The sequence below is a fragment of the Egretta garzetta genome, unplaced genomic scaffold (assembly GCF_000687185.1).
Source record: "Egretta garzetta isolate BGI_Z169 unplaced genomic scaffold, ASM68718v1 scaffold702, whole genome shotgun sequence".
In the NCBI taxonomy this organism is placed as follows: domain Eukaryota; kingdom Metazoa; phylum Chordata; class Aves; order Pelecaniformes; family Ardeidae; genus Egretta; species Egretta garzetta.
In genome coordinates, this window is record NW_009258908.1 from 573017 (window position 1) to 597563 (window position 24547).

General features: G+C 45.6%; 1 protein-coding gene across 1 annotated transcript in view; it reads right to left on the reverse strand.

Annotated features, from left to right (window-relative positions):
* Positions 1-24547, reverse strand: part of CELF4 (CUGBP Elav-like family member 4) — a 283507-nt gene that overhangs the window by 26741 nt on the left and 232219 nt on the right. Inside the window, exons 7-10 of the mRNA XM_009634219.2 lie at positions 20048-20195; positions 14589-14738; positions 2513-2578; positions 799-879 (exon numbers count right to left, since the gene is read on the reverse strand). Of these exons, the coding sequence (XP_009632514.2) occupies positions 799-879; positions 2513-2578; positions 14589-14738; positions 20048-20195 (445 nt within the window). The remainder of the gene's footprint in view (positions 1-798; positions 880-2512; positions 2579-14588; positions 14739-20047; positions 20196-24547) is intronic.

Sequence of the window (24547 nt, forward strand, 5' to 3'; positions counted from 1 at the left end):
GCAGTGGACTCCCTGAAGGATGGTTGGGACTACCTGAGTGGCTTACCTGTGAGGATCCCACTGCTCCTCACAACTGTAAAGGGAACATCACATGGCATGGTTTCCTCCAAAAACATTTACATGCAATAATGAGAGATTCACTTCTCCTTACTTTTCGTGTCTCTGGTGCAGCCATGCTGTTCTGCAGACTAGATAACCCCGGCTCCTCTCATAGTCAGTGGAAAGAAATAGGTATTTTTACTGCATGATTAATCTCATCCTGATACAGAGACTGTGCTCTAAAAGGGCTGATTTCTGTTTCCAGATTACCAATGGAGTCTGAAAGGACTAGACCAGCTCCTCTAAATAGCAGGTCCTCATTCTCTAAATAGCAAGTGTTTGAAATCACATTACTGCCTTCTAATGAAGGGCAACCAGTGCTTTGTGACCTATTAAACTCTTTATTCCAATGCAATTGCATTTTTATCCGCATTTTTGATGCTTGTTTCCAACACAGACCCCCCGGACTTTATCGTCTACATTGCTAGCAGGTCTTTCCATGGCCCATGCACATCAACATGCTCCCTTCCTTGGGGACTGAGAGGGTCTCAGCGGCGACTCCCCACGAGGATGTTCCCACATGCTACTGTTAGTGCCAATGATGCTGTGCCTCATACGGCAATTGAGAAAAGACTCAGTGGACCAGGGATTCAAAGTGATTGGGGGTTTGATGGATACTCTCTAGGTGTATGAGGAGGGGAACCAATGTGGTAAGGATGGCATGCTGGGGCCAGAAAGGAGGACAGCTCATTTACTCACCTTCTCTCTGTTGCTGTGGGATCATGGGAGGTGGCTGTGGGAACGCTTGACTAATCTGGCCATAAGCAGCAGGATAAGCAGCTATAGGGGAGAGAAAGGGAAAGAAAGAGGGACAGATTTCAGTGCTGGGAAGCAAGGAGCTTTCAGTCCAAACCATCATACCAAGCTAGAGGTGGACTTTCGCCCTGCATTTTGGCTCTGGGAAGGGCCATCTCGTGCAGCCTGAGATGTGACAGAGGCACCACAGTTGTGCTTTGGGCAGTGCCACATGGCCCTGAGCACCCACCCTCCCTGCAGCTTCGTCAGCAGTAACACCGGGGTCAGCCACGCAGTGTAAATGGGGATCTCCACTGAGATCTCTCCCAGCAGAGATGCAGAACCATCCCAGATGGCACGACAAATGCGTTTGTTCGTGATCCCAGCGCGTTGATGCCCATGCTGACAGCCGCGCGCAGAGCGCGTGCACGCGTTGCCCTGCGCAACCTCTCTTGCACCCTGATTAATTCACATACTCATAAAAACAGTTCACACGTGTTTCCTCCCTTACTCTAACCTTCGTATGACCACACACTGTATAGGCACAGTTGCGCATACACTGTCGGATATACATTTTCTTTCATGTCTGTAGAGACATCCTCTCTCTCACATAAACACAGTGGAAACAGTGTGCAGCAATTAAACAATTTTCCCCACCTCAGCTCCCCCACCAAGCAGACAAGGGGAGCCATTCAGTACCACAGATGGTAGATGATGTGCCTTGCTGCTAAAAATACAGAGTACAGGTCGCCTGTGAACCCAGAGAGAGGGGGATAGGGGCCATGTGTGTGCAGAGGGGTTAATTAACAGCTCAAAGGGTTGAGCTGCTTTCCATCTATCAAACCTCACAAGCAATAAATGACAATAACTAAAACACTGGCAAATGAAGCCCTACATGGAGAATTAAATTAAGTTTCCAGATACAGTGCTGACATGAGATAATAGCCATCCCTCAGCAGGAGCCCATGATTGCTCCAGTTACCACAGGAAATAATGACTTTGGGGTGGCAGCTTCCTCACAACATTGGCCATGGACACCTCACGAGGGGAGGCTGAACACGGTGGGGTCGTGGTCTGCACCAGGTCACTTTGGCTGGTGTCAGTCCATCAACTGCAAAGGAGCTGTGCAGCGTACAGGGCAAAATGAGTGGAGACTGGCCCACTGGGAGCCATCAAGAAAGCTGCTGGGAAGCCAGGAGTATGCTTGTGTAGCTCCTAAGCAAGCCTCAAACTAACTAGCTGGGGTATGGCCAGTGTAGACATAACCTAAAATACAGGTATGTGCAGACATAGCACACCCTGCCAGGCTCTGCAGGGTCTGGTTGCCCATCTCCTCTCTTTGCTGCGGCAATCAGGGGACCTGTTACAGAAAGCGGCCCCCAAAACAGTGGCCTGATTTTGCACTTGTGCACTGTGCTATGCAGACTGGACATGGTCCTGTCAATGAAGCTGCACCAAGGTACAGGTCAATGGGAGCCTTTCCCTGGGGAAAGGGAGGAGGCTGCCTCCTTAGGGAGAGGAGACGCTGGGCTTTATGTTTGTTTTCACAAGAAACGCAAATTTAACCTTGCCCCTGTACCAGCAAACATGTCCCTTCCCCCAGCCCCCTCAGGTGTGTTCAGAGATCAAAGAATTTAGAGAAGAGAAAGGTTTATTGGGAGAAAGTGTTAATACTAACGACCTGCGTACTGCTGCACTCCAGCGTAGGCTTGCTGCAAGGGATCTGCTGCAGTGGGGCTCTGTGCTGTGGAGACACAAGAAAGAGAAGGATTTAAGGGGTTAAACCATGACAGACACTCTCCCTTTCTCTTCCATCATCAACATGTGGTGTGAGACAGATGGAGCCAGGCGCTGAAGGTCCCAGAAGAGGAGCAGGTCGCTCACTCCATGGACAGGACTGCACAGAACCTCTCGTAATGGCCAGGAGGGCTCTGACCCCCAGCTGCCACCCTGTGAGACTTTGGAGCAGAAGGCAAACAAACCTCTCCCCTCCTTTCCCAAGCTTAAATTATGGAGCCCACCACTGATCATGCAGATTTTTGGCATTGCAGTAATCAACCCTGAAGAGCCCTCATGCTAAGCCAGGACTGATGCTGTGCTAGGTGCTGTGAAAACTCAGATCCTGGTGACAGCTACAGTCACACGAAACTTTCAATCAGAGCAGAAAACAACAGGGGCATAGCAGGAGGAAGGAGAAGAGAACAAAGCAGTGGCTCCTGCCATGCCTTCGAAGGACCTCATTGCTGCCAGGCAGCCCCCTGTGCGAGAGGAGATGCTGCTTGAAGGGGAGAGGGACACCACTTGTCTGCTCCAGGGAGGATGCTGTGAATCTCTGCGTAAGGCATGCAGTCCCTTGCTGGCTTCAAAGTGCATTTTCTCTCTTTACAAGTGTGCATTCCTCCCCCCCTAAAACTGTTTATTTTTGTGAAACTTTGAAGTCTAGCTCAAATACAACCAAAGCTAGTTAAGATATTTTTTTTTCCTTTTCCCCTCTGGTTGATAGGGAGAGGAAAAAAGAGAGACTGAGAAACGTGTTGGATAAGCTCTTTCTTTATCTGCAGCAATAAAATATTTAAAGCAAAGCTTGGCTGAACCACCAGTCCAAATGTCACCTTGGCCCTAATATTTCACTTCTTGTTATGAGTTTAATTTGTATTTATTGGGGCTGCACAGTTCCACATTTACACAGTCCATCTGGCTTTGTACTTGTAGGATGATCCCTTAGGGAGCTGCCACTTTCCCCCTCCATCCCATCTTCTTCCTCCTTGCAAGGAGTGGCTGGAGTCAAGAGCCTGGAGATTGCAAAGGTGTGGGTCTCTTAGAAGGAAATTAGTGCCATTGACCTACCCAAGGAGAGACATGAACTGTATATCAAAACGTGGGGGAGGTTGGCAAACGTGACTATTAGGGACCCAAGGAACATGGACAAAGTGTTTTTTTACAGATGCAAATGCCAGCTTGAACCTTAACTTCAAAGATCACCATTTATCATGATGGAAGCTTGCAAAGTCTTGCACTTATCTCCCAAAATACAAGGAAGAATAGTGAGAAGAACAGACTTTGAGGGGACAAACCCAATTAGCCGGCAAAGGCTTGGAGGCTCCTGTTCATTATGGGCATTACTGGATCACAGGACTTTGAGGATGGGGTGGTCACAGGAAGAAACAAGTAGGATTGCAGTCTTAGGTTAGAAGTTGCTTGGTTGATTTCCTAGCTGACTTTTGTCATGTCCTTCAATATGTGTGTATGTGACATGGGAAAACACTGCCCTACCCTAAGGATTTTCACCCCTTGAAAAGGGGTGTGAGGAGAACACATTAAAACCTGTGGGAGATAAGTGGAAGGCATAGCAGAAATGCAAAGCTATATTTTTAAAGAGTAGATGCTCCAGGAAAATATAAAAATATTTTTATTTTTATTTTTTTTTATATTTATAAAAATATAAAAACTGTTTCCACTTACTCATGCCTTCTTGAAAAAGGAAGCAACTAAATTCTATCCTTTTTAACTTCTGCTCAAAACTCTTTTCCTTTAAAAAAAAATGTTGAGCATATTGCTGTAGAAGATACCTGAATGGCTATGAAAGGTTGAGTGATACACCAGTTCTTACACCCCTTTGGGAGAATGGATTATAAAAACATGGATCCCCCAAAATGACCAAGTCCCATCAGGTGGAATATATCTCCTGAGTAAGGTGAGGGGACATGTGGTACAGGGGACAAGTCTTTATGAGACAACTTTGTTTTTTCAGTCTGCAGTAAAGGAGTTGCCCAAAGGCAACTGTCCTTCCTTGGTTGCACTCATCTCTGTTCATAGAACAAGAAGAAATTGTCTCTGCTACTCAGGAGTTACACTCACAGCATTTCCTCCCTCTCCAGCTAAGGCTGGACTCAGGCATGCTCATTCTCTGGCATGTTGACAATTAGCAATGACTGCCTCTTTGTTGATGTGGGAGAAGGCACTGAGCAGAACCTGTTCCTTTATTCCAAACTGCCCGCTCTCCTCCTTCAGGTCTATGTCCTGAACAGGACCACTCAGCTCACTGCTGAGCTGCTCTCCTCACCCCATCTGTAGCTTTCTCACCTGCCATTGGAACCATACACTGCCCATTGTAACCAAGCCATTCAGCTTAGGAAACATACACCGAAAATCATGGTTGACCTTTAAGATTAAATATTAGATCTGGTCAAATGCTTTATTTAAAGGGTTTGGAACCACAGGCCTTTAAATGCAGCTTTTTTCCCTCCCGCACAAAGCTTTTTAGAGTTCATTATTTTCCTGAGTCTTTATGACTTGTCAGCAAGGGTATTATCTAACCAGGTGTTTCTTTCTCAGGAGGCTGCCTTGTGCCCCAGATCACGCAGGTAATTTCCTCCTGGCTCACAGCACACGCAAGCCCGTTGGAAGACTCCCCCCCCGATTTCAGTCAGCTTTGCTCCAAGCTGGGAATCACTTACTCATAGGTAAAGAAGATGGTTGGTCCAACACATAAGACCTTAACACTGACCTAACCATCCCTGGACGCTCTTGAAAAGGAGCCAGTCGAAAGCATCCCTGGGCTGTAAGACTAGACAGCATGGGGAGGCAGCAACCCCTGGCTTGTGGCTCTGTGTTTCATTAATAGTCTCATACCCTACCTTGGTTGTTTGGGAAAAGCAGTGGTGGTGAGTCACCACATGCAGAAATTTAACTTGGCAGCTCTTAAAAACAAAAGTGATGACTTCAGCTCACTGAAGAACTCATCTTCCTTAGTTTGAAGAGTGTGTTTACTCAGCAAATGAAGATGTGACTTCAGTACAATGGATGCGTCCATGCTGGCCAACAAGGCCTATGAAGATGCAGGGCCACAGACTCCAGGGCTGGCTGGGTACCCTGGCACGAAGCCAAGGTAGCTTGGGCAGCCATAAGCATATCTTCATTCTGCTGCTCACTCTGCCAGATGAATTAAACCTAACGAAGGGCATAACTGCCTGCGCTTCCAGCTGTAGTGTGGATGAAGCCAATGGCCTGTATCGATCCAGAAATCTCAAGACACAGATTAGACATTTGAGGAAATTGTGGCCATTCTGTGTTTTTTAAAGTGACAGCCCTCCTACATTCTAATGACCCATGAGAATTTCAGCAAGGACTCAGATGTACAAGGGGCTCATGATCCAGAGCCAACTTGCTGCAGGGGTTACGGTTACATGTGACTGTAGGCTGGAGCACAGCACATGCTAAAATTCAGAGTTATGGGGAGGCACGAATCAGCACAAGGACACCATGAGGGAAGGTTGCTTTATTCCTCCATGACTTAATAGGGTGTGCACCCCTGTGGCCTTCACACAGATCATGCTACGCTAAGGTAGGAGAGTTACTCTGTCTCAGCCACCCTTTCTCCCCATCCAGCTGGCCAGTCTTCTCTGTTGCTGCAAATATTAATTGAACATGGCATGTGGGGCTGGTAACAGACCTCAGCTCCTCTGTATGTTGTCTGTGCCAGGGTGTAAGCCCCTTGTGGCCCAGAATCTAAATAACTGAGCTGAGTAAGAGCTGGTAAGAGCTATAGGGATATAGGAGGCACTTGATGAGGGACGTGGATATCATAAAGCACCTTAAAGGAGCATTTGGACCAGAATTAGCACGTCTCTAAGTTGTAACATTATCAAAAGACCTTGGATGTGCTGGTGACTATCTGTGCAACTGTGCCCATAGATAATATTTGAAAGAGCTTTCCTTGTGGTCAGACTCATGGAGATCTTATGTCCAACCTATGAACATTTAAGAGATTAAATACGATGTAATGTACACCCTGAGGATCAGCTGGTGAAATGAAAGAAGCAGAGAGGCTCCTGAGAGGCCAGAGGACAACTATCAATCAAGTCAGCTCCGCTGAAGTCCATGGAGCCTTGCTGCTTTACAGAAGCTGAAGATCTGGCCTTGCTAGGGCAAACTAAAGGTATACCATGAAAACAAATGCTATTAGTAACTTCAGCTGGCAGCTCAGGGCAAGAGCCTCATCCCTGGACATCGCCTCTATATTAATTCGATCATTTCCATATCTCCATGGGAAAAATCCTGCTCAGATACAATTGTCTCTTTGCAAGATGATCCTGGCCAAGATGCCACAAGGTGACCATGGCAGATAACCTTCCATAAACCTGGAGACATAAAACAAGCCAATGACCTACTATATGGCCATAAATATAAATTTAACGAAGGCAGCACTTATTCATTAGGCAGAAGTCAAGAAATGACTCCCAAGTCCTTCAAAGAAAGTAGATCCGTTAATGTCACTTTCCAAATCCTCTGCCTGATGCCAAAAACCGAGGATGATTTCCCAAGTCAGCATGAAATACCAGTGCTTTAAAATTAACACCAGGAAGCTTTCTTACTACTGATATATCTCTAGATTGAAATCCAACTTTTTAAAGGGGCATTCAGCTAGTGTTAGGCCCCACATTTAGCTTTTGTCAGAGAATGAAAGGATGGAGGTGGCAGAATGAAGCACGTTGTTAAAAATAAATAAGGTCAGTTTAAGTGGTGTTCTATAAAGAATCCCTCCTGAGATGCCAGTAACCAATCTACAGTGTCTGGCCAAAACAAGCTGTTATATAGGTGCCCCAGGTGAAAATGGTTGTACGGGACAGAGGGCTGGAGTCTGCTCTGATGTTCAGGGGTGTAAATCAGGAGGAGCTGCACTGAAGCTAGTGGAGGCGGTGAGGAAAAAGGATGATGGTTACTGCCTGAGACATCAAAAGGGGGCCCTCCACCTCCCTTGGTGGCATATGGGACAGTGTCCCTGTCCCAGATCAGACTAAGGGAAAGCCAAAGAAATCTGCTTTCTGAAATCAGAGGGGCTCAGTTATTCTGAGAGGCAAAACCAGGGTCTGGCACAATTTGGGCCCCTAAGACACCCTGGGGGGAATTCACTTGGGTGGAAGACGTCAGCAAACCTTACACCAAGATGACATCCTCTTCACCCCTGCTTCTGATTGCCTACGCGTTTCCTCACAGACATGCTTTATTCCATCTATTTCACTCTATTTTGCAGCGCTGCTCCCTGCACGGGTCTACAAGAGTATGTTATCAACCAGATACACAGCGTTGTGCTCTGCCCCATATACTCATTCCTCTCACTGTCCCAGAGGTATTTTACGCCTTCCCCAGGAGCTTCAGCTTGGCCACTATCACCTCTGGGAAGGTGGATGGGAGAGGAGGATGATCAAAGAGAGGCAGTGCTGTTCAGATGATGGGGGGAAATAAAATAATGATAGCAAAAAAAATCTACGTGAAAGCCAGGATTAAAATAAATAAATAAATAACTGAGTGGGAGGGCTCTATTCACCTTCTCCTTAAATCCAATTTAAATCACTCTCTACAGCCCTAATCTATATCCATAATTATATCATTTCGTACAACAAGCTTGCGAGAGGTCTTAAGAAATTTATGTAGATTAAAATTCATGGGTGCCATAGTACAGATTCCATATTATTAAGATTGATTAGGACAGCTGATGCTGTGATTAAAGAAGCCAGCGTTTACTGTTGTAATTAATTAGGTATTCAGACACAACAATAACTGCAATAACAGAACGAATGTGCTGATCCAGCAGAAAACAGAGACTGATCCTGTGTTTTATAGTCTCGTTTTACCATTTAGGGGCTGGACACCACTCAGTCAAAGACATGTTGTTCCTCTGCCCCTTGCCCTACACATCAAAGGAGCCAAGAAATCCAGGGCATTTGTGCCCTCTGCTCCATCCTGTTAGCTGGAAAAGCCCTTTTGGTAGGATCTGCAGGTAGATGCTTGTTTGGGACAACATATAGGCCTACCATAAAATCCATACAGTTCTTCCTTGGAAAGCAGGATTATCTTTATTATTTCCTTAGTAGTCCCTCCTCCAAGCCCCATCCCTAATCAGTCCCCTGCAGAGATGGGTGCTGTGCAAACACATGATAGGAGTTGTGTCTGGCAATGAAGAACTTCCAGTGGACAAGTCCAGAAAGACACAGAAGACTCAGAAATGCAGGAGAGGTGGAGGTGGCTGGCCAAGGTGACATACTAGTACAATAGCAGAGTCAGGACCAGACTTCCCTCCCTTTGTCTAAGGCCATAAACACCTAAGTCAGGGTCAGGTTTTAAAAGCTATTAAGGCACTTAACTCCATATTTTTGGGGAGCTTAGTTTAAGTCACCTTTGAAAACAAAGCTCAACTCACTTAGGTGCCTTTGAAAACATCAACATAGAGCTTGATTTGCATTTACACCTTCTTCCAGATCAGAGGAAGAAACACTTTGGCTCTGGAAAGGCTCCCACAACTGCCTTAAACAACCTCATTCATTATGGCTGCAGCATGATTGTTGGAAGTACATGGCATCATTAAAGTAGCTTAGACTACAATTGAAGATGGCAACTTGTTATTATATTTTTAATGAGTGCATTCTTTCACTTATTTATTTTACCAGTAAAGCGTGGTTTATGGCACGTGACAGATTGTTACAAATGGGTCAAATAAACGCTTCCTAGTCATAATGATGTTTCAGGTGCTCACTGTTGCAGTTTTGGAACTGCTGATACAAATTATGAACAGGAAAGCTCTCACCCGGAGATTTAGGGTGGACAAACACAACACAGCCAAAGATTTCCCACAGGGCCGCTGAGCCAGGTAAATTTCTGGAGCATGGTATATGTCTGGACCGAATGCTGTGGGCCTCAGTTTTCATCCATGTGGGTGTTGGGTTGGAGGAAGTCAGTCCCTTTCTCTGCCTGCACAAGAGAAGGCTTGATCTTCGCAATGCAACTGAATGGTGTCTGTCATCATCAGGACTGATCCTGGACTAACTGGACCAGAGCAGCAGCCTGCCCATCAGCAATGCTGCTAGCTAATTGAAAAGCTAACAGATAAGGCTGTCATATTAGCATGCCGGCAACTCCTCCCCTACAAAATTAGCTTGGGTAATGATAATAATTACAAATGGAGTTTGAATCCTGTGTCTGCTGGCAATGGGTGAAATTGGTTACTGCCTGATAGCTCTTTGTTGAGCCAAGGAAAATGAATTGATGTTCTTGGTCCAGTTCCTAAGACATGAGCTTCTACAGCACAGGACTTCACCCTTGGGGGACACCTTTACTACGAATGTCAACAATGGCTTGGAAATATGTGGGCATAAAGGCTTGGCTGCCCATTTGTACTGACTAGTCCTCACCGGAGAGTGCTGGACCCCAAATAGAGTATGAAGTGGAGCTTGCTGTCTTGCTAGCCCAGATGTACCCACAGTGCAACCAAAAGGGAGTGGGGGGAGCTCTGCTATGTCTGCAGAGAGGAGAGATAGAGCTAGTCCTGGCAGTGGTGGGTAGTCAGAAAACCAGAACCACTGCATGCCTGAGAACAGTGAATGAGATGACATATTTTTAATGTTTTGTGAGGGAACTTTGCTTTTGTTTTCCTCAACAACCTAAGCCCGTACCAAATGCACTGAAGAACTCAGCATCCTGGAAAGCATTCCCCATCCGAGGGTCCACAAAGCTGCCATACCACTAGATCCATACCTGGCTCTGGTCAGGGTGGATGTCCCTTGGACCAGGAGGAATAAGTTTGTTTGGCAGTTCTTGGATGCTATGGGGTGTATTTCCACTTCTTCCTGGGCACATCACTGGGCAGAAGACCACAGAGCAGAACTCACTCTTTTCTCAGGGTTCTGCTCTGTGCCTCTTTCCAGTTCCCTCATTTCGCTGATCCTTTGACAGTCAATCCCTTCTCTCTCTTGTTTGCTGCCTTTTTCTCTCCCCATTTTCTCATCTCTTCCTCCCTTTCTCTTCCTAAGGAAGCTTTATTTTTGGAATGAGCATTTTGTCCTGTCCCTCACAATGCAATCCAGTAGGGCAGGACCTGTTACTGGCGAGCAGAGCGCTGATGGTGTGAGACACAGCAAAACCCAGTGCAGATGGTCTCCACTGCTATTGTACATCACACACTGTTACAAGAGAGGCACTGGGCTCTGGGTGGCTAAGAAGCTTTGGCAGATGAGCACAATCCCTGTTACTATGGCTAATGTGGAAATGGCAAATGCTCTTGTGCTGCTGCAACATGACTCACAGGATCATGGCACAACAGATTATGCTCTTTGTCCCCACTATATGTTGTGACACATTGCCACGTTCAATAGATCGGCAAGCTGAAAGACTAAAGGGCAGGCATTAATACACAAAAAGGTCAGATCTCCAAAGGGGCTCAGACTAGTGGAAGGGGAAATATTTACTCCCTTGTTATTATGTCCGTGCCAAAAAGAGCACTGTGAAGCATTATGTGCTGGCTGAGCCTGGAGAGGGTGAGAGCATGGCTTGCAAAGTGTATGCCTGCAAGGAATGGTTTTCTAGCGCTACTGCATGTATCTGTAGCCTGGCCAGAGCCACAGGAGAAGCTAGTTTCTGCAGGGACTGGGGCTGTTATCAGAGACCTGGTAGGTAGGGAAGTTCAGCCTACTCTTGTCTTTGCCCCAAAGCCATGGATGGTTCAGTAGTCTGACTCAAATGATACCATGTGTGTCCCTGCTCCATACAAAGGGAATCTTAAAAAAAAGAGCACAGGGGGAAGACAGAAAAAAAAAAAGTGTGAAACTAGAGACTAAATACAATTACATGGTATGGACCTGCCTTTATAGTGCAAAGATTGTGGAGTTCTGAAGTCCTTTAGATGCAGCATCAAAAATATTATAGCTAGACACAAAGGTGGACGTGTAGACAAATTGAACAATTAATGGGATTTATTTAGGTCTGGATGATGTGGATGTCATGCCTCTACAGATTTTGATTGTCCTGTTTTGCTATTTTCAGGCAACAAAGAACATTCTGCTACAGGATATAATGGTGTGAACCCACATTTGATTTTTTTGTGGAGTATGAAAGAGTATCTGAGAGCAAAATTTGAGCTTTAAACAATATATGGCAAGTCATAATCATAGCAAGAGTATGGTTATGTACATAATACTGCAGCTCTCTCAGTCACTTTCCGAATGAGAGATATACCATAAAAGAAAGTTGTTTGGAAAATGCTGACTTTGGATGGGGACTGGCATGTTCTTTTCTTCTCTATAATGCTAGTACAATTGCATGCTCAGCTTTAATATTTTATTTCTACCCTTGCATTTAGAAACACAGACATGCAGAACCACAGGGCAGATGCAGTAACAAATGCTGTGGAGGAAAGTGCAAAAAAATCCCATAATGAACAATAATGGAATAAGCTGCCCAGTGATGAAATCTTCTTTCTAACCCCAAGCAATTAGTAGCTGGCTTATACCATAAAGCATGAAGGTTTGTGTCCTTTCTACATTTTTATCCAGCCTAAGATGGCTGTGGATGTTCTCATTACCCATATAAATGTCTAACCCTTTTTAAATTTTTTTTCCAATGCTGCTAAGGTCCAGGTCTCAATAAAGCCTGTGGCAAGAGGTAAAGTTTTGGAGAGTGTGTAAATGCTTGTGAGAAGGAAGAGAATAAGGCAGAGCAAACACATGATGTGTCCTACACCCAAACTGCTACAAAGGGGCTTGCTTTTAGCGTTTCGTTGCTAGTGGGGACAGGCAGAAGTAAAATGAGAGGTGAAGGTTTGGCCTGTCACTGTTCCCTTTACACCTCTGCTATAACTTAAGATGTCACTAAGTTATGGGGAAGCTGAGCACTGAGAAGGACCAATGTATTGCTGAAGACACACCGAGATAAATCCAAATTTTACACAAAGCAGACTATTTGGATGTCAGCTTTACTGGCAGAAAGGAGCCTCTGCCCGCAGCAAAGTGGAGCAAGGATGACAGCCACCTTCCAGTGTGTTACTCTGCTGGTGTTTGTGCAGGGACTTACTGTGAAATGCTGGCCGAGCAAGTCTCTCCAAAACTCAGAGAGAATCAGATTAAGGCCATTGACTTTTATATGATCATGGATGAAATACCTAACTGAAAGCTTGCTTTAATTATGGTAGTTGGAGATAGTGACAAAAGCTCAAGTCATTAGGATTCATCTAGAAAAATCATCTTTTCTCAGATATCTGCAGTAATGGATCATGGGAGATCAGCTAAAAGGAACGAGATCTACCAGAGAAAAGGATAGATGTAGAAATGGATGAATAAATAGAGAGATGATGGACTGGCAAACAGGTAAATACTTAGATAGATGAGTAGTTGAACAGATGGCTATATTTATATAACCTTAAAGACAGGATGCTTTTTTGGTGCTGTGGTTGAGATCACTGAGCATACTAAGGGCTCTCTGCAATATTCTGATGCCTCGGTAAGAATCCAAGAGCTCCCCATCCCTCTAAGCTGCTACAGACATGTGTGTACGTGCCTAACTTTTAGCACAATAAGCCCCTTAATTTCAATTCTGCTTAAAGTTGAACTAATGGATAAACGTTTACAGAGTGTGGGAGGGGAAGAAGATAATTATTTTTCAGCTCTTGGTATTTCTGGGCTTCCCTTTGCTGCATTCACAGGGTGGCTTTTTTCGGTGACATTGTCTGAACTGTAACTAGGTAAGACTTTTGTATTTCTATGTTATGTGATATTTTTCCTTGTAGCTCGTAAAGTCCCCTGTGATGTTAAATCTTCTGAGTTTTCAGGACTGGCTGAGATCGAAAGAATTTTTTTTCTTAGGGGTTTTGTGGGCTTTTTGGCTGGAGCATCTGACTCAGTGTTTGATTTCCTAACAGACTAGATCAATCCATGAGTGCCCCAGGGTAAAATACTCCTTCGCCAGCTGGTGGCTGGAATCAATTAGTAACATTTACTTAAATTTTTATTGTTATGATTTTTATTATTAGTATGTGTACAGCAATGGTAAGGAATGTCTTCCTAGTAGAAGTACAGCTTGGAGGAGAGGGCTATCTCAAATCCTGAGGATGCTGAAAAATTGTAAGGGCACATTAAGGACTTCTAAACTCCTGAGTTCTTGGTGATTACAGCCTCAGAGTGACCATTTATTTGTAAGTACAGGTACAGAGGCACGTGTGTATCCTTTAACATCCCTCATTCATTCCTGGCTGCCAGGGCTTGCAAAATCCCTCCTTCAGTGCTGGCATGTTTTGAGCTAGCCATGATCTGAATCCCAGGAGCAGTTCTCTGGTGGTGTGCCACAAAATGGTGAAGCTGAGCCCGATCTGTGGCTATATTAAAGGAGCTTCAGTCTCCAGGTGTGGTAAGGCAACAGGATTTGGATGCAGTGAGCATTTCGGAGACCAATACTCGCTGTCTGTGCACATGGTCTGAGGCATGGAGCAGTTTGGGTCAGCAGCCATGTGGAACCTGTGGATAGGTTCTCCCAGAGACATCTGGCTGCAAGGGAATCCCAGCAGGACATACCAACGGTGGGTGCTAGGAGATGCAAACAGACTTAGTGCAGCTCCTTCAAGGCTAGCTAGGAGCAAGACCCTTGGGAATACTGCTGGGGTCTGCCAGAACGAACTGCTCGGGCCTCAGATCAGATTTTAGCTAAAGCAAAACATGCTGTCCTGGTTATATTCACCAGACAAGTCACCCAGCAGATGAGCGCTCAATTCTTCAGCATAAAATTTTTCCACCTCCAACATGCCCTTGATGTCTATCATCCAGATTTAAGTGTACAAAGACTGTAGCTGGGTAAGACCTAGATGCTAGAGTGAGCCCTGATGGTGTGGGATATAATTCTTCTGAGGTGGTTTATGCTAGACAAAGCCTGTGGATGTGGGCAATCTCCCTAAGACTGAAGGAGCAGGTTGTGGGCACAGCATTGGTCTGGCTTACCTGGGTAAGGGTGGATGCCATTAGCAAACACAGCTTCAGCGGCGGGCTGCCCATTAGCCTGCGGTGGGAGGCCAGTGAAACCATTCACCCCGATTGGAGATGGGATGCTAGGCACAGCTGGTGCAGTTATGCCAGGAGGCGTGCTTCCACCTGCAGGTGGGGAGGGAGGACACAAAATCAGAGCTGGTGAGTACTGGAAGCAATAACTACATGGAGAAAACTGCTGACACAACAGCTGTGACCGGCACACAGAACCCTCTGATAATCCAAGAAATTAAAAATCTCCCAAGATGTTGTTCAAAGAAAGGGACTGCTTGCTGTTGCTCCTCTGTTTGGAAAGCATTTAAGAAAGGCTTGCAAAACTTTCTTCAACAGAATGAAGCTTTCGCTTTGTGATCATGGTCTCTAGGCTAGATCCATGACTAACATCAAGCTATAGAAAACTATAGAAATCTAATCACTCTTCCTCTCCAACTTTCTCCCTGGAGTATTACGTGTTTAAATTGCTAAATAAGCAGATGTTTCTTTCCTAGACAACATTTAGTGCCAGAAGCAAATTCTCAGTCCCACCTTTCTCCAGCAGCTCCTCTCAGTTTCTCTTTGGAGATATCAGCTTTGTGAGGTGTACTGATTTCCAGGACTACTCTGTGCTCTTTCATGAATACACATTTCATGTACAAAATTGTTCTGAACTTTCTCAACACCAGGGATCCTTAAAAGTTTTGGCAAGTTGATTCGTAGCCCAAAGGCAGCCAGTGATACTTTTTTTGAGTGCACTGTTTGGCCCAAACTTGACTTTGTAGAGTTTTAGCAGACCTCTCCCACTCAAAACCAGGGCAAAATTTGTGCTAGATTTGTTTCTTTCATGGGATCATACTCCTCCCCTTCTTCCCAGATGCATCCTGTGGGGGATTGTATTGCTGCTATTTCAGAACAATTTAGTCTTTATGTTTTGGGTGGGATCGTGTCACCCACTGGTAGACAATTCTTAAATTTCAGAGGGGAGAATTAAATCCCTATGCTTATTGCCTGCTCCTATGTATGTTTAAAATGACTGGACAGCTTGTGCTTCTTGCAACATATTCAGGATATTTTTGGGGACCAAAAATGAGTTTTCAGTAGGTATGAAATCACATTTTTCTCCTGCTATCTGTGAGTAGGAAGTTAAACTATCTTGTCTTCAGCAATATCGTTCTGTGTCAGGGTATACTACTGATGGAAAGTACCATTTTTGCAGTAACCTCTTTTTTAAACCAATTGCAGAAATTTTCTTTACCATAGCAACATTCCATGATGAGTTAGTCCAATAACACACTTTAACGACTGCTTAAATCTGCGTTGGTGCTTTAAGAAAGCCAAGACAGATGTATAAGGTGTTTTAATATGTTCTGATCTAAGTAGCCCAAAAAGTAGGCAATATTTCAGCTCTTTTCTTATACCCTGAGCAGAAAAGCTGCTGCTTCCCCTTTGCTTATTTAAACGGTGTTGGCCTTTAAAAATGTCCTCTGTGGAGGTACAGGGAGCCAGCAGTGGCAACTGAAGTCCAAAGGCAATGCTCTTAGCATATGCCATCAGCTTGCAAATCACAAAGGCTAGTTAAAATTTCAGCTGCTTTTCTGGATCTCTCCTTTATTTGCATAGACAATGTAAGTAATTTTTTCTAAAATTGCAGCAAGGGATTTGTGCTTGATATTTTGTGCATGTCTGAGGAAGTTTAGGCATATTCATTGCAATTCTTTAATTTTCTTCTTATAAAGAACCCCCCTGGAGAGGTCAGATCTGTAGTTGGAGTAAAACTGGCATAATGCCACCGCAGAGAACAAATGGTGGTGTTGCATGCCAGTTGTGGATTTCATCCCTGGTCTGAGATTTCTTGCTGCAGCTACACCAGGTGCCGATTTACAACACAGAGGAGGGGAGGGAGAAGAGAAGAAAGGAGGAAGCCCAAATGAAATTTAATTTTTAGCCCCTCTGTGCAGTTAGCAGAGCGGCAGACCCACTGCAGGACCCACTTTTCACCTAGATTATACCGATGATGGGAGAAACACAAAACTTGACCCAAACTTTCAGGGATGTCAATTTAATTGTCTTGCAATTATGGATTGTTGTGTGAGATAAACCTGACTCTTGATGGGGAACCGCCAAAATGCCAGCAAACAGCATAAAATTGTAATGGTCTGAATTATACACTGGGACTGCCTACTACACTCCATTGACTGCAGCAAAGCCAGGTGACTGGTTTCAACTAGATGTCTAGCTTTTGTACGGTAAAAGCCAGGTGAGATGGATCCTTTCTCTAGACTGTTAGATTTGCCTGGATCCAAATCTCTTTAAGTTCCTAGGTCCCATGAGAACCCATGAGCCTGAATGAACTCATGGCCATGTCCCAGGGAAACCACCCTCCTAGGGCTGGGAGGCACAGAAAACCAGCTGGATTAGGTGGCCTGAAGATACCAGCACAGAGGCACTGTGCTGAGCCAATACCTCCAAAGCCTCTAGGACTTCTGGGTTACCAGTGTCCTTTCTCTAGCACAATTTTTCTTCTGCTTAGGAGAGATCAAAACACTTCTTTTTTTTTTTTTTTTTTTTTTTTTTTTTTTTATGTTCCGAACACTTTTTCTAATGCCTGTTTTTCAGAAAACTTTGAAATGTTTCATTTTCATTCCAAGTCAGAACAAAGATATACTTCAATGACTGGAAATCCTGCTATGAAGCAGAATGATCATTTTCCATTTGGCTTTCTGAATGCTAACAAAAGCCAGCAGGAGAATTCACGTCAGGCTTCAGATATCTCCTGGCTACTCAAAAATCACTGCCAGTGTTGTAGGCTTGCTTGCTCAGACGTTATGTGAAACATTTTCTGTGCATCTTATCACAAGCTTTGTGAGTGTTGTAGTAATACAAGGAGTTGATTCAAAGTCTAAACATTTCACCCAAGGAATAATTGCCAATGGACATTTCCACAATCAGTTACAGAGCTTTTCCATGAAGGAAGCTACCCATTTAAGGTAAATTTGCAATAATGCCAAAGTGCAGAGGCATGATTGAAAATATATCATAAGGAGAGCACAAAATTTGCCACCATGAAAGAGATCAAGGGATCATCTAAACGAGCATCTTATTTTCAATAATGACCTGTCATAGATGCTCTGGAAAGCATGTAAAAAACCATGAGCTTTCCTCTCTGGTATTCTGACAATACGCATTTACCAGTCACCAAAAGGCACCGGACACACCAGAAGAGGAGCAGAGCTTACATGGAGGGAGGGCTGGGTTATTTTTCATGTCCTGGATATCATGGTAGGCACAGGATTCGGCTGTTGTGCTGTTATTTACACACCTATGTCACAAAACTGCCTCATTCTTAAAACTTATTTATATGCAAAAGAGCTTGTGCTCTTTTGTGGTGGGGCCATCACAAACCACCGCCTAGGATTCAGCTTTCCAGGCCGTGAGAGCATTTGAATTCCAGGCAGCCTTTGTTTGACGTTCTCTCTGCTCCCACCAACACAAAACAAATCTAGCTAATGCAAATATGATAATCTTTCCAGCAGCGGGTTTAAAGGGTGCACATATAATTAAGCCTCTTTTCTATTTGGATTTGCAGTAGCTCCATCGACTTGTTGTTTATACATTTATCGTTTTGTAAACATATATTTCGAAATGTGTGGTATAAGATTTTTCAGTCATGCGCTTCTCCTTGGGTCTCCATAGGTTCACGTGGAATGAGATCTGTCTTTCTTTCTCTCCCTTTTTTTCCACCCTCGTATTCTAATACAGGCAAAGGAAAAGGCAGGTATCTGATCCAGTAGCTGCTGACACTGTTCCCAGTTACAGATTGCAAAGAGATGCTAAGCTGTGTATGAACACAGGGAGGTTTTCTTTGGCAGACAGGTTAGCAGAACTCTGTTCATTAGGAACGGCCCCCAAGCCTGCACTGCTGTGGTGGCTTATCTCCCTGCCATCCAGCATTTCTCAGCCACAAGGCATCTTGCCTGGATGCTTTGTCAGACGGCCCTTTCCCGCTCCAGGGCTGGTGCAGACCTATTCATGTTTGGCAATGAATCTGTCCCTTTCCTCTCCAGCTGCTCTGCTCTGGAGATCAGAACCTGCTCTGCTCAACGCTGCCTGCACCACAGCTGGCTCAGGCATAGCTCACTTCTCCCATGTCTCACCCCAAACCCTTGTCAAGCTGGTCCCCTCCAAGCCAGCTTGATGCTTCAAGGTTCACACAGGGCATTGGTATGCCACGTCTTTCTGAACACAGTCCCATCCCCAGTCCCTCTCATAGGAGCAACCTGCATCACCCCAGAGACCCTTTTGTCCCAGCCTGTCCCTCAGAAATGGTCCTCTGAAGATGTACCCTTGAGTCCTCTGCTCCCCTCAAACCAGCATATTGCAAAGCTGGGCAAATTCTCACTTCTTTCCTGTCATGGTTTGACATGCCACTCCATGACTACCAGCCCTGCTGGTTCTGTAACCTGTTCCCGCCCAAATGATTTCCTTGTGCTCCAAGTCCCAGGAAAGACAGTCCTGTCTCCATCTTAGCTTGATTTTCTGCCCACTAAATCATATCCTGCAGCTCCTAGCATGGCCTTCTTGTTACACCTCACATCCTAGCCAGATCCTGGCAGCCCTTCACTCACTACCTGCCTCTGCTCCAGCAGCCAGAAACCCTCTGACCAAACACTTGCATTCCAGGTAGCACCAGAGGTCTTCCCTGGGTACCTTCCATCCTATTTCACAGTAGGGGAAAGGCTCATGTGTCCCAAAGACATAGCTCATCTTATTAATGATATTGCATCTCACCACAAACCTTATTTGGCTTGTCTTTGGACCAACTTGGTTGTGACAGCACCATCACTGACCCCTTGGACATTTAGATGCATCACCAATAAACCAGCATATGTCACTGGGGGATGCTCTGTGACATTTGGAGTGGGCTCACAGCTAAAGGAAAATTATGTAAGGGATAAGGCTGAGAGGGAAGGGTCATGGCTGAGAGCCTTTTCCAAGTGCCTTTTCTGCCAGCACCCTTCCTTCTCCCCAACAAGCTCATTGCATCCTGGCTCTGATGGGTCTCAACCCTCTTGGTCTCCTCACTCACCACTGAGTGCCAGTCGGCACGGGCCACAGCTAGCCCAACAGCCCACTGCTGGTGAGCCCTTTGACTTTGCCCTTACAGCTATTTCACAGTACAGAAGCTGTCCTGCAGCTGGCTCCAACCCTGGAAGACGTGGTCACAGCCTTTTTATGCCCCTTCCCCCCTCTCCAAGACCACAAAAGGATCCGGTCAGATGCACTCCTCACTTCTGGTGGCCTTCATCAACAAGACCAACATTTCAGTGAACAACCACTGGGGGAGAATCTGTCAGCTAACATGTCCTGCCAGGTCTCTTCCAGGATGTGGCCAGATTTTCCTGCCCTCTGAGCCCTCTCCACCACCCCCAGCCCCTTACCTGAGGTTGGTGTCATGGGAGCGGCCGCCAGGCCGTTCATGTTCAGAGCCGCCATCTGCTGCATCTGGGCCACGGCAAAGGCTGCCATGGGGTTCAGGTAGCCACCCTGCGCCACCGACGCCATGATCGCGGCTTGCTGCTGCATCAGCTGGAACAAAGAGAGCAGGGAAAAAATATCATGCGGTCACCGGCAGGGCAGCCCACAGCACCAGCACCACGACGGGGAACCGGTGAGGATGCGAGGCATCCCTCTGCTTGGAGATGTCTGCTCACCATGCTGGTGGTACCCCTCAGCCTTGGCCTTCCTTCTTGCTATAGGACCCAGAAACAAAATGTATGTTTGCATCTTGGGATCTTTACCATCGCCATCCCCATGATGTGTTCCCCAGTGTGGAGGTCTCCCATGAGGTGGACTCAGCCCTCTGACTCCCTGGCCCTTCCCTGATGAGAAGGGCAGAGGAAAAGGCTTTATACGTTCCTGAGTGGAGAGGTTTCAGAGTTTATGTTGCTTGTCACAAAGCTCTGGGAAAGCACTGGTAGCTACTGGTGGGAGACCAGTGTATGTAAAGCAGTGGGGAGAGGGGATCCCCTCTCCAGAGCAGCAAGATGAGCTAATTCTCTGGGGATCGCTTAATTTCCATCTGCCAGTGGCAAAAATATTTTTTTCTTATGCAGCTGGGAGTCTTCTGGTGGACACTGAGCAAAACCATGACCAAATCTTCTAACCAGATTACAACACCTATTTCCAACACAACCAAGCAGAGACTCCATGAAGAGCTGTACAACAGAAGGGACCCCCCTACTGCAGCAGGATTAATACTGTGTAGTAGAAAAAACCCTCCCCTGTGGTTTTGATCTGGGATGATTCTCTTAATTTTATTTTTTTTCCAGAGAGTGATCAAAATGCTGTTTCTTTTAGGGCACCTACAAAAGGCAAAAAAGAGAAACCCAAGCTATATTTGTAGGTATTTGGGGGTAAAATTTTTGGAGTAGAAGGGTGGTGAATGGTTATGCATGCTGCAAATGCTTCTTACATTAAAACTAGCCTTTGCTGTCATTATTTTACACTCTGAGTCTAGCACAGAGTCATTGCAGTTCATGTGTACAGTATGGCTGCTGCGGGCCTGTAAAATGCTCCTGGAGTGAAGGAGAAGGAAGCCTGTATGAAGCTGCCTCTTGTCCCCTTTCCTGGAGCTGCAGGAAGAGCCAGATGGGGTATGTCTGAGTCTGCACGCAACCCCCACTAGTGACCGGGGGTGGATGCTGAGAGAAAGTGTGGGGGAAGGAGGATTAGCAGGGAACAAAACCTCACCCTGTTCATTCCACAGCCCCTGGTAATGAGTGACTTGATGATAATAGTGGAGAAGGAAACAGTTTTTCTATAGTGATTTTGGAAGTGACTCATGTCTTTGCTGTCTCCAGAATTGGAGTACCTCTGTTTTGCTGCTCTCTGTGATTTCACTCTCTCTCCCATCAGGAAATCACCCTCTGATGCTGTTGTTTAAGCACATGGGACACGCTTCTCAACATTAAACAGACCTCTAAAGTCATGGCAAGGAACAGACTGTTCCCTGCTGTTTGGTTTAATATTGAAATATCGGCTAAATTAACTGTTCTTACACATACACACTAAAACAAATCCTCGAAATTACCATGTTCATTCAAATGGTGAAACTTTCCTTGTCACCATCCATGAAGAGACCAAAGTAAAGCAGCCACTGACCTGCTGCATAACCGTGCACAGGTTGTGTAAACTTGCCTTGGTTTCTCCAGAGATAAAATGGGACACAGGATACCTGCCTCCCTGCGTAGGAGTGTCTTCAGATCTACAGATGAAAAGCACTGTACTAGAGTTGAGGACTATTATTTTTTGTAGCCTAATGCAGATTGGTGGCAAAGTGGTGGCTTTCCCTTTGATTGTTAATTATCCTTTTTTATTATACCCTGCATAAGACACTTTCACATTTTAATTAGTGATATCTTGTTCTTTGTAATTACTGATGGAGTGATTAGACAATCTTTTCTATTACAGCACAATGCTGATTCCCCTTTAAGGAGTACATTTGTTTCTAGGCATCGTTTGAGTTTATTCTCCAGAGGAGGCACTGAGCAGGTGATTTGGTAAGTATGCCAATGAAGTGAAGGAGGAAGGAGGAATCCATCCACCTTTAACACTGGATTGACTCCAGCCACGGGTGTGCTGACCAATATCTCACTTTTTCTGCCGGGAATTTTCATGTGGGGACAGCTGAGGATATAACTGGCCGGTTGCAGAAACGGTGACCAAGATCTGTGCCTATAGGATCTGTTTAGCTCTGAGATGGACACAGTTGCAAGGGCTGGGGACAGTCCCAGTCTGGCATTTGCTGACTTTTTTTCTGTGTTTCTGCAAAGCTGACCAGAGCTGCATGAGCAAACCCACCTCAAAACACGGGGTGACATATGGATGGTCATGTGTGTGCCGTGGTCAGTCTGGGTGGCAGATAACAGCCTGGTATTTGTACCAGAGACTTTCTAGGGCAGGCAGAGCACTGTGTTTTTGGCATTTCCTGTTGTCAGATTCAGTAAACTATATACAGATGGGGTTGCCTCTGAGCTGGACACCTATTACAGTTGATGTGATAACAGGCAGAGGAGTCTGGGCCAAGATTCATCTCTCCCTTCTGTACCCGATTGCCTTTGGGCAGGTGAATTGTGACTTTGTTTCTCCCTATCGACTCTATGTGGAGCCCCAGGTGATGAATTCAGCTGCACATACCAACACAGTCAGATGAAATCATCCCCACCCATTACCTGGCCCTCGGCAGATATTTTTGGACCTTGGTTCCCAACCATTTAAAAGAAAAGTGTTAATCCTTTTTTCATTTGTGTTTCACCTGTGCTGCAAGAGAAACAGGGCTCTATCTAAAAGATACTGCATTGCCAATGGTAGTACAAATGATTGTGCTGCTCCAAAGACAATCTCCTTTTTACACTCAGCAGGGCTAGGCAATCACTTGTGACATTATTTATGGCTTATGCAACTTTATCTCCTGCCTATGGATGTCTATAAGCTGTTCAGAGTTAACTCCACAATGGCAGGTGCTCCTCCTGGTTTGCAAATCAGGTAACCTGTGTCTGCGGCTTCTTGTGTATTCAGAGGGCTTATAAATTTGCACTGGAAGATGCATGTTTGTAGAACATAATTTGGTTACATGCATGCTCCTTTTTGCAGTGTAATGTCATTCATGTATTTCTATCACAGACCTTCAGAAAGAGGAAGGCATTTTCTCTCTCCTTATTGAGAATGACTAGATGATCCTAATCTGCTGATTATTGCTGAAGGTTCAGGGTCTGCAGCCTAAAGGCCAGTGGGTTTCAATGAAACAGTCACTTAAAACTGGGCACACCACCTCAGAGACTGAATTAGGAGTTTGAGGAGCAAAGAGGTTACATTTATCTTAGGGTTAAAAAGTTATGCAGTAAGAATAAGGCCCTAACCTGTGATTTGGGAAACTAGGTTCAGTTGCTTCTGCCACAGCAGGCATCCCACAGGGAGCAGCCACCCCATTTCTGTTATGCCCAGTGCTCTGGGGATACCCAAGATGCCCTGGAGACCTGGAAACCCCCCTGGCATGGTGAAATGAGCTGGAGCCTTGTGCCTCATGACCCAGAGGATGTACACCTCACTGCAGCCTTCAGAGCCAGCCCATGGGTTAACCCGGGGTCTCCTCCAAAGCTGTAATCGGTATAGAATCTCATACCTGAACACAGCCATGAACCCCAGTTAACTGGCTTTGCTTCCTTGGCTAAAGAGGGGACCCCAACCATGTCTCAACCACATCTGGACACCACAACCCTTGGCAACACTCTTGCCACCCTTCTTCTGTCACATTTCCCATCCATGCCCTTTCCTCTCTGGTCAGAGGTGCTGATGGGTAAAAGCGAAGGAGAAAGAGGAGGGGGGTCCTTCCCAGCCCAGCAGCTGATGGTCACAGCCTGGATGAGTGCAGCGGCATTGTGGAGGTGGGAGGACAGTCACCTTGAAAGAAGGTGACAGCATAGACCTACCTCCTTCCCCCAAGGGTGGCTATACGGAAATTTAAAAAAGGAGGGCAAGTCCTGTAAGGATCACCAGTCTCCCTAATAAAACCTCTGGGGCATTCCCAAATGAGCTCAAATAAAAGTCACCCCACTCCTTCCCCAACTCTCTCTGAAGACAAATGTCCCATCCACTCTCCTTTAACTTTGAAAGATGCCCACTGTATGGTCCCAGTTAATAAAGCTGTAGAAAGTGAGGCAGTGACCCCACCAGAGGCAAATCAATAGCAGCAGGGCCCCTGGGTATTGCATACTTTAAAATATGCCATTTGAAATGCAGATTTTCCCTGCCTGGGCTGGGGCCACAGAGCACTAATCAGAAAGGCAGCAGCCTTATTATCTCCGACTGATTCAAGGGGACGGAGAGGAGCTTTTTCCTTCTTCAGCTGAAAGGACATACTTCCTTTTGCTTCTCTTACT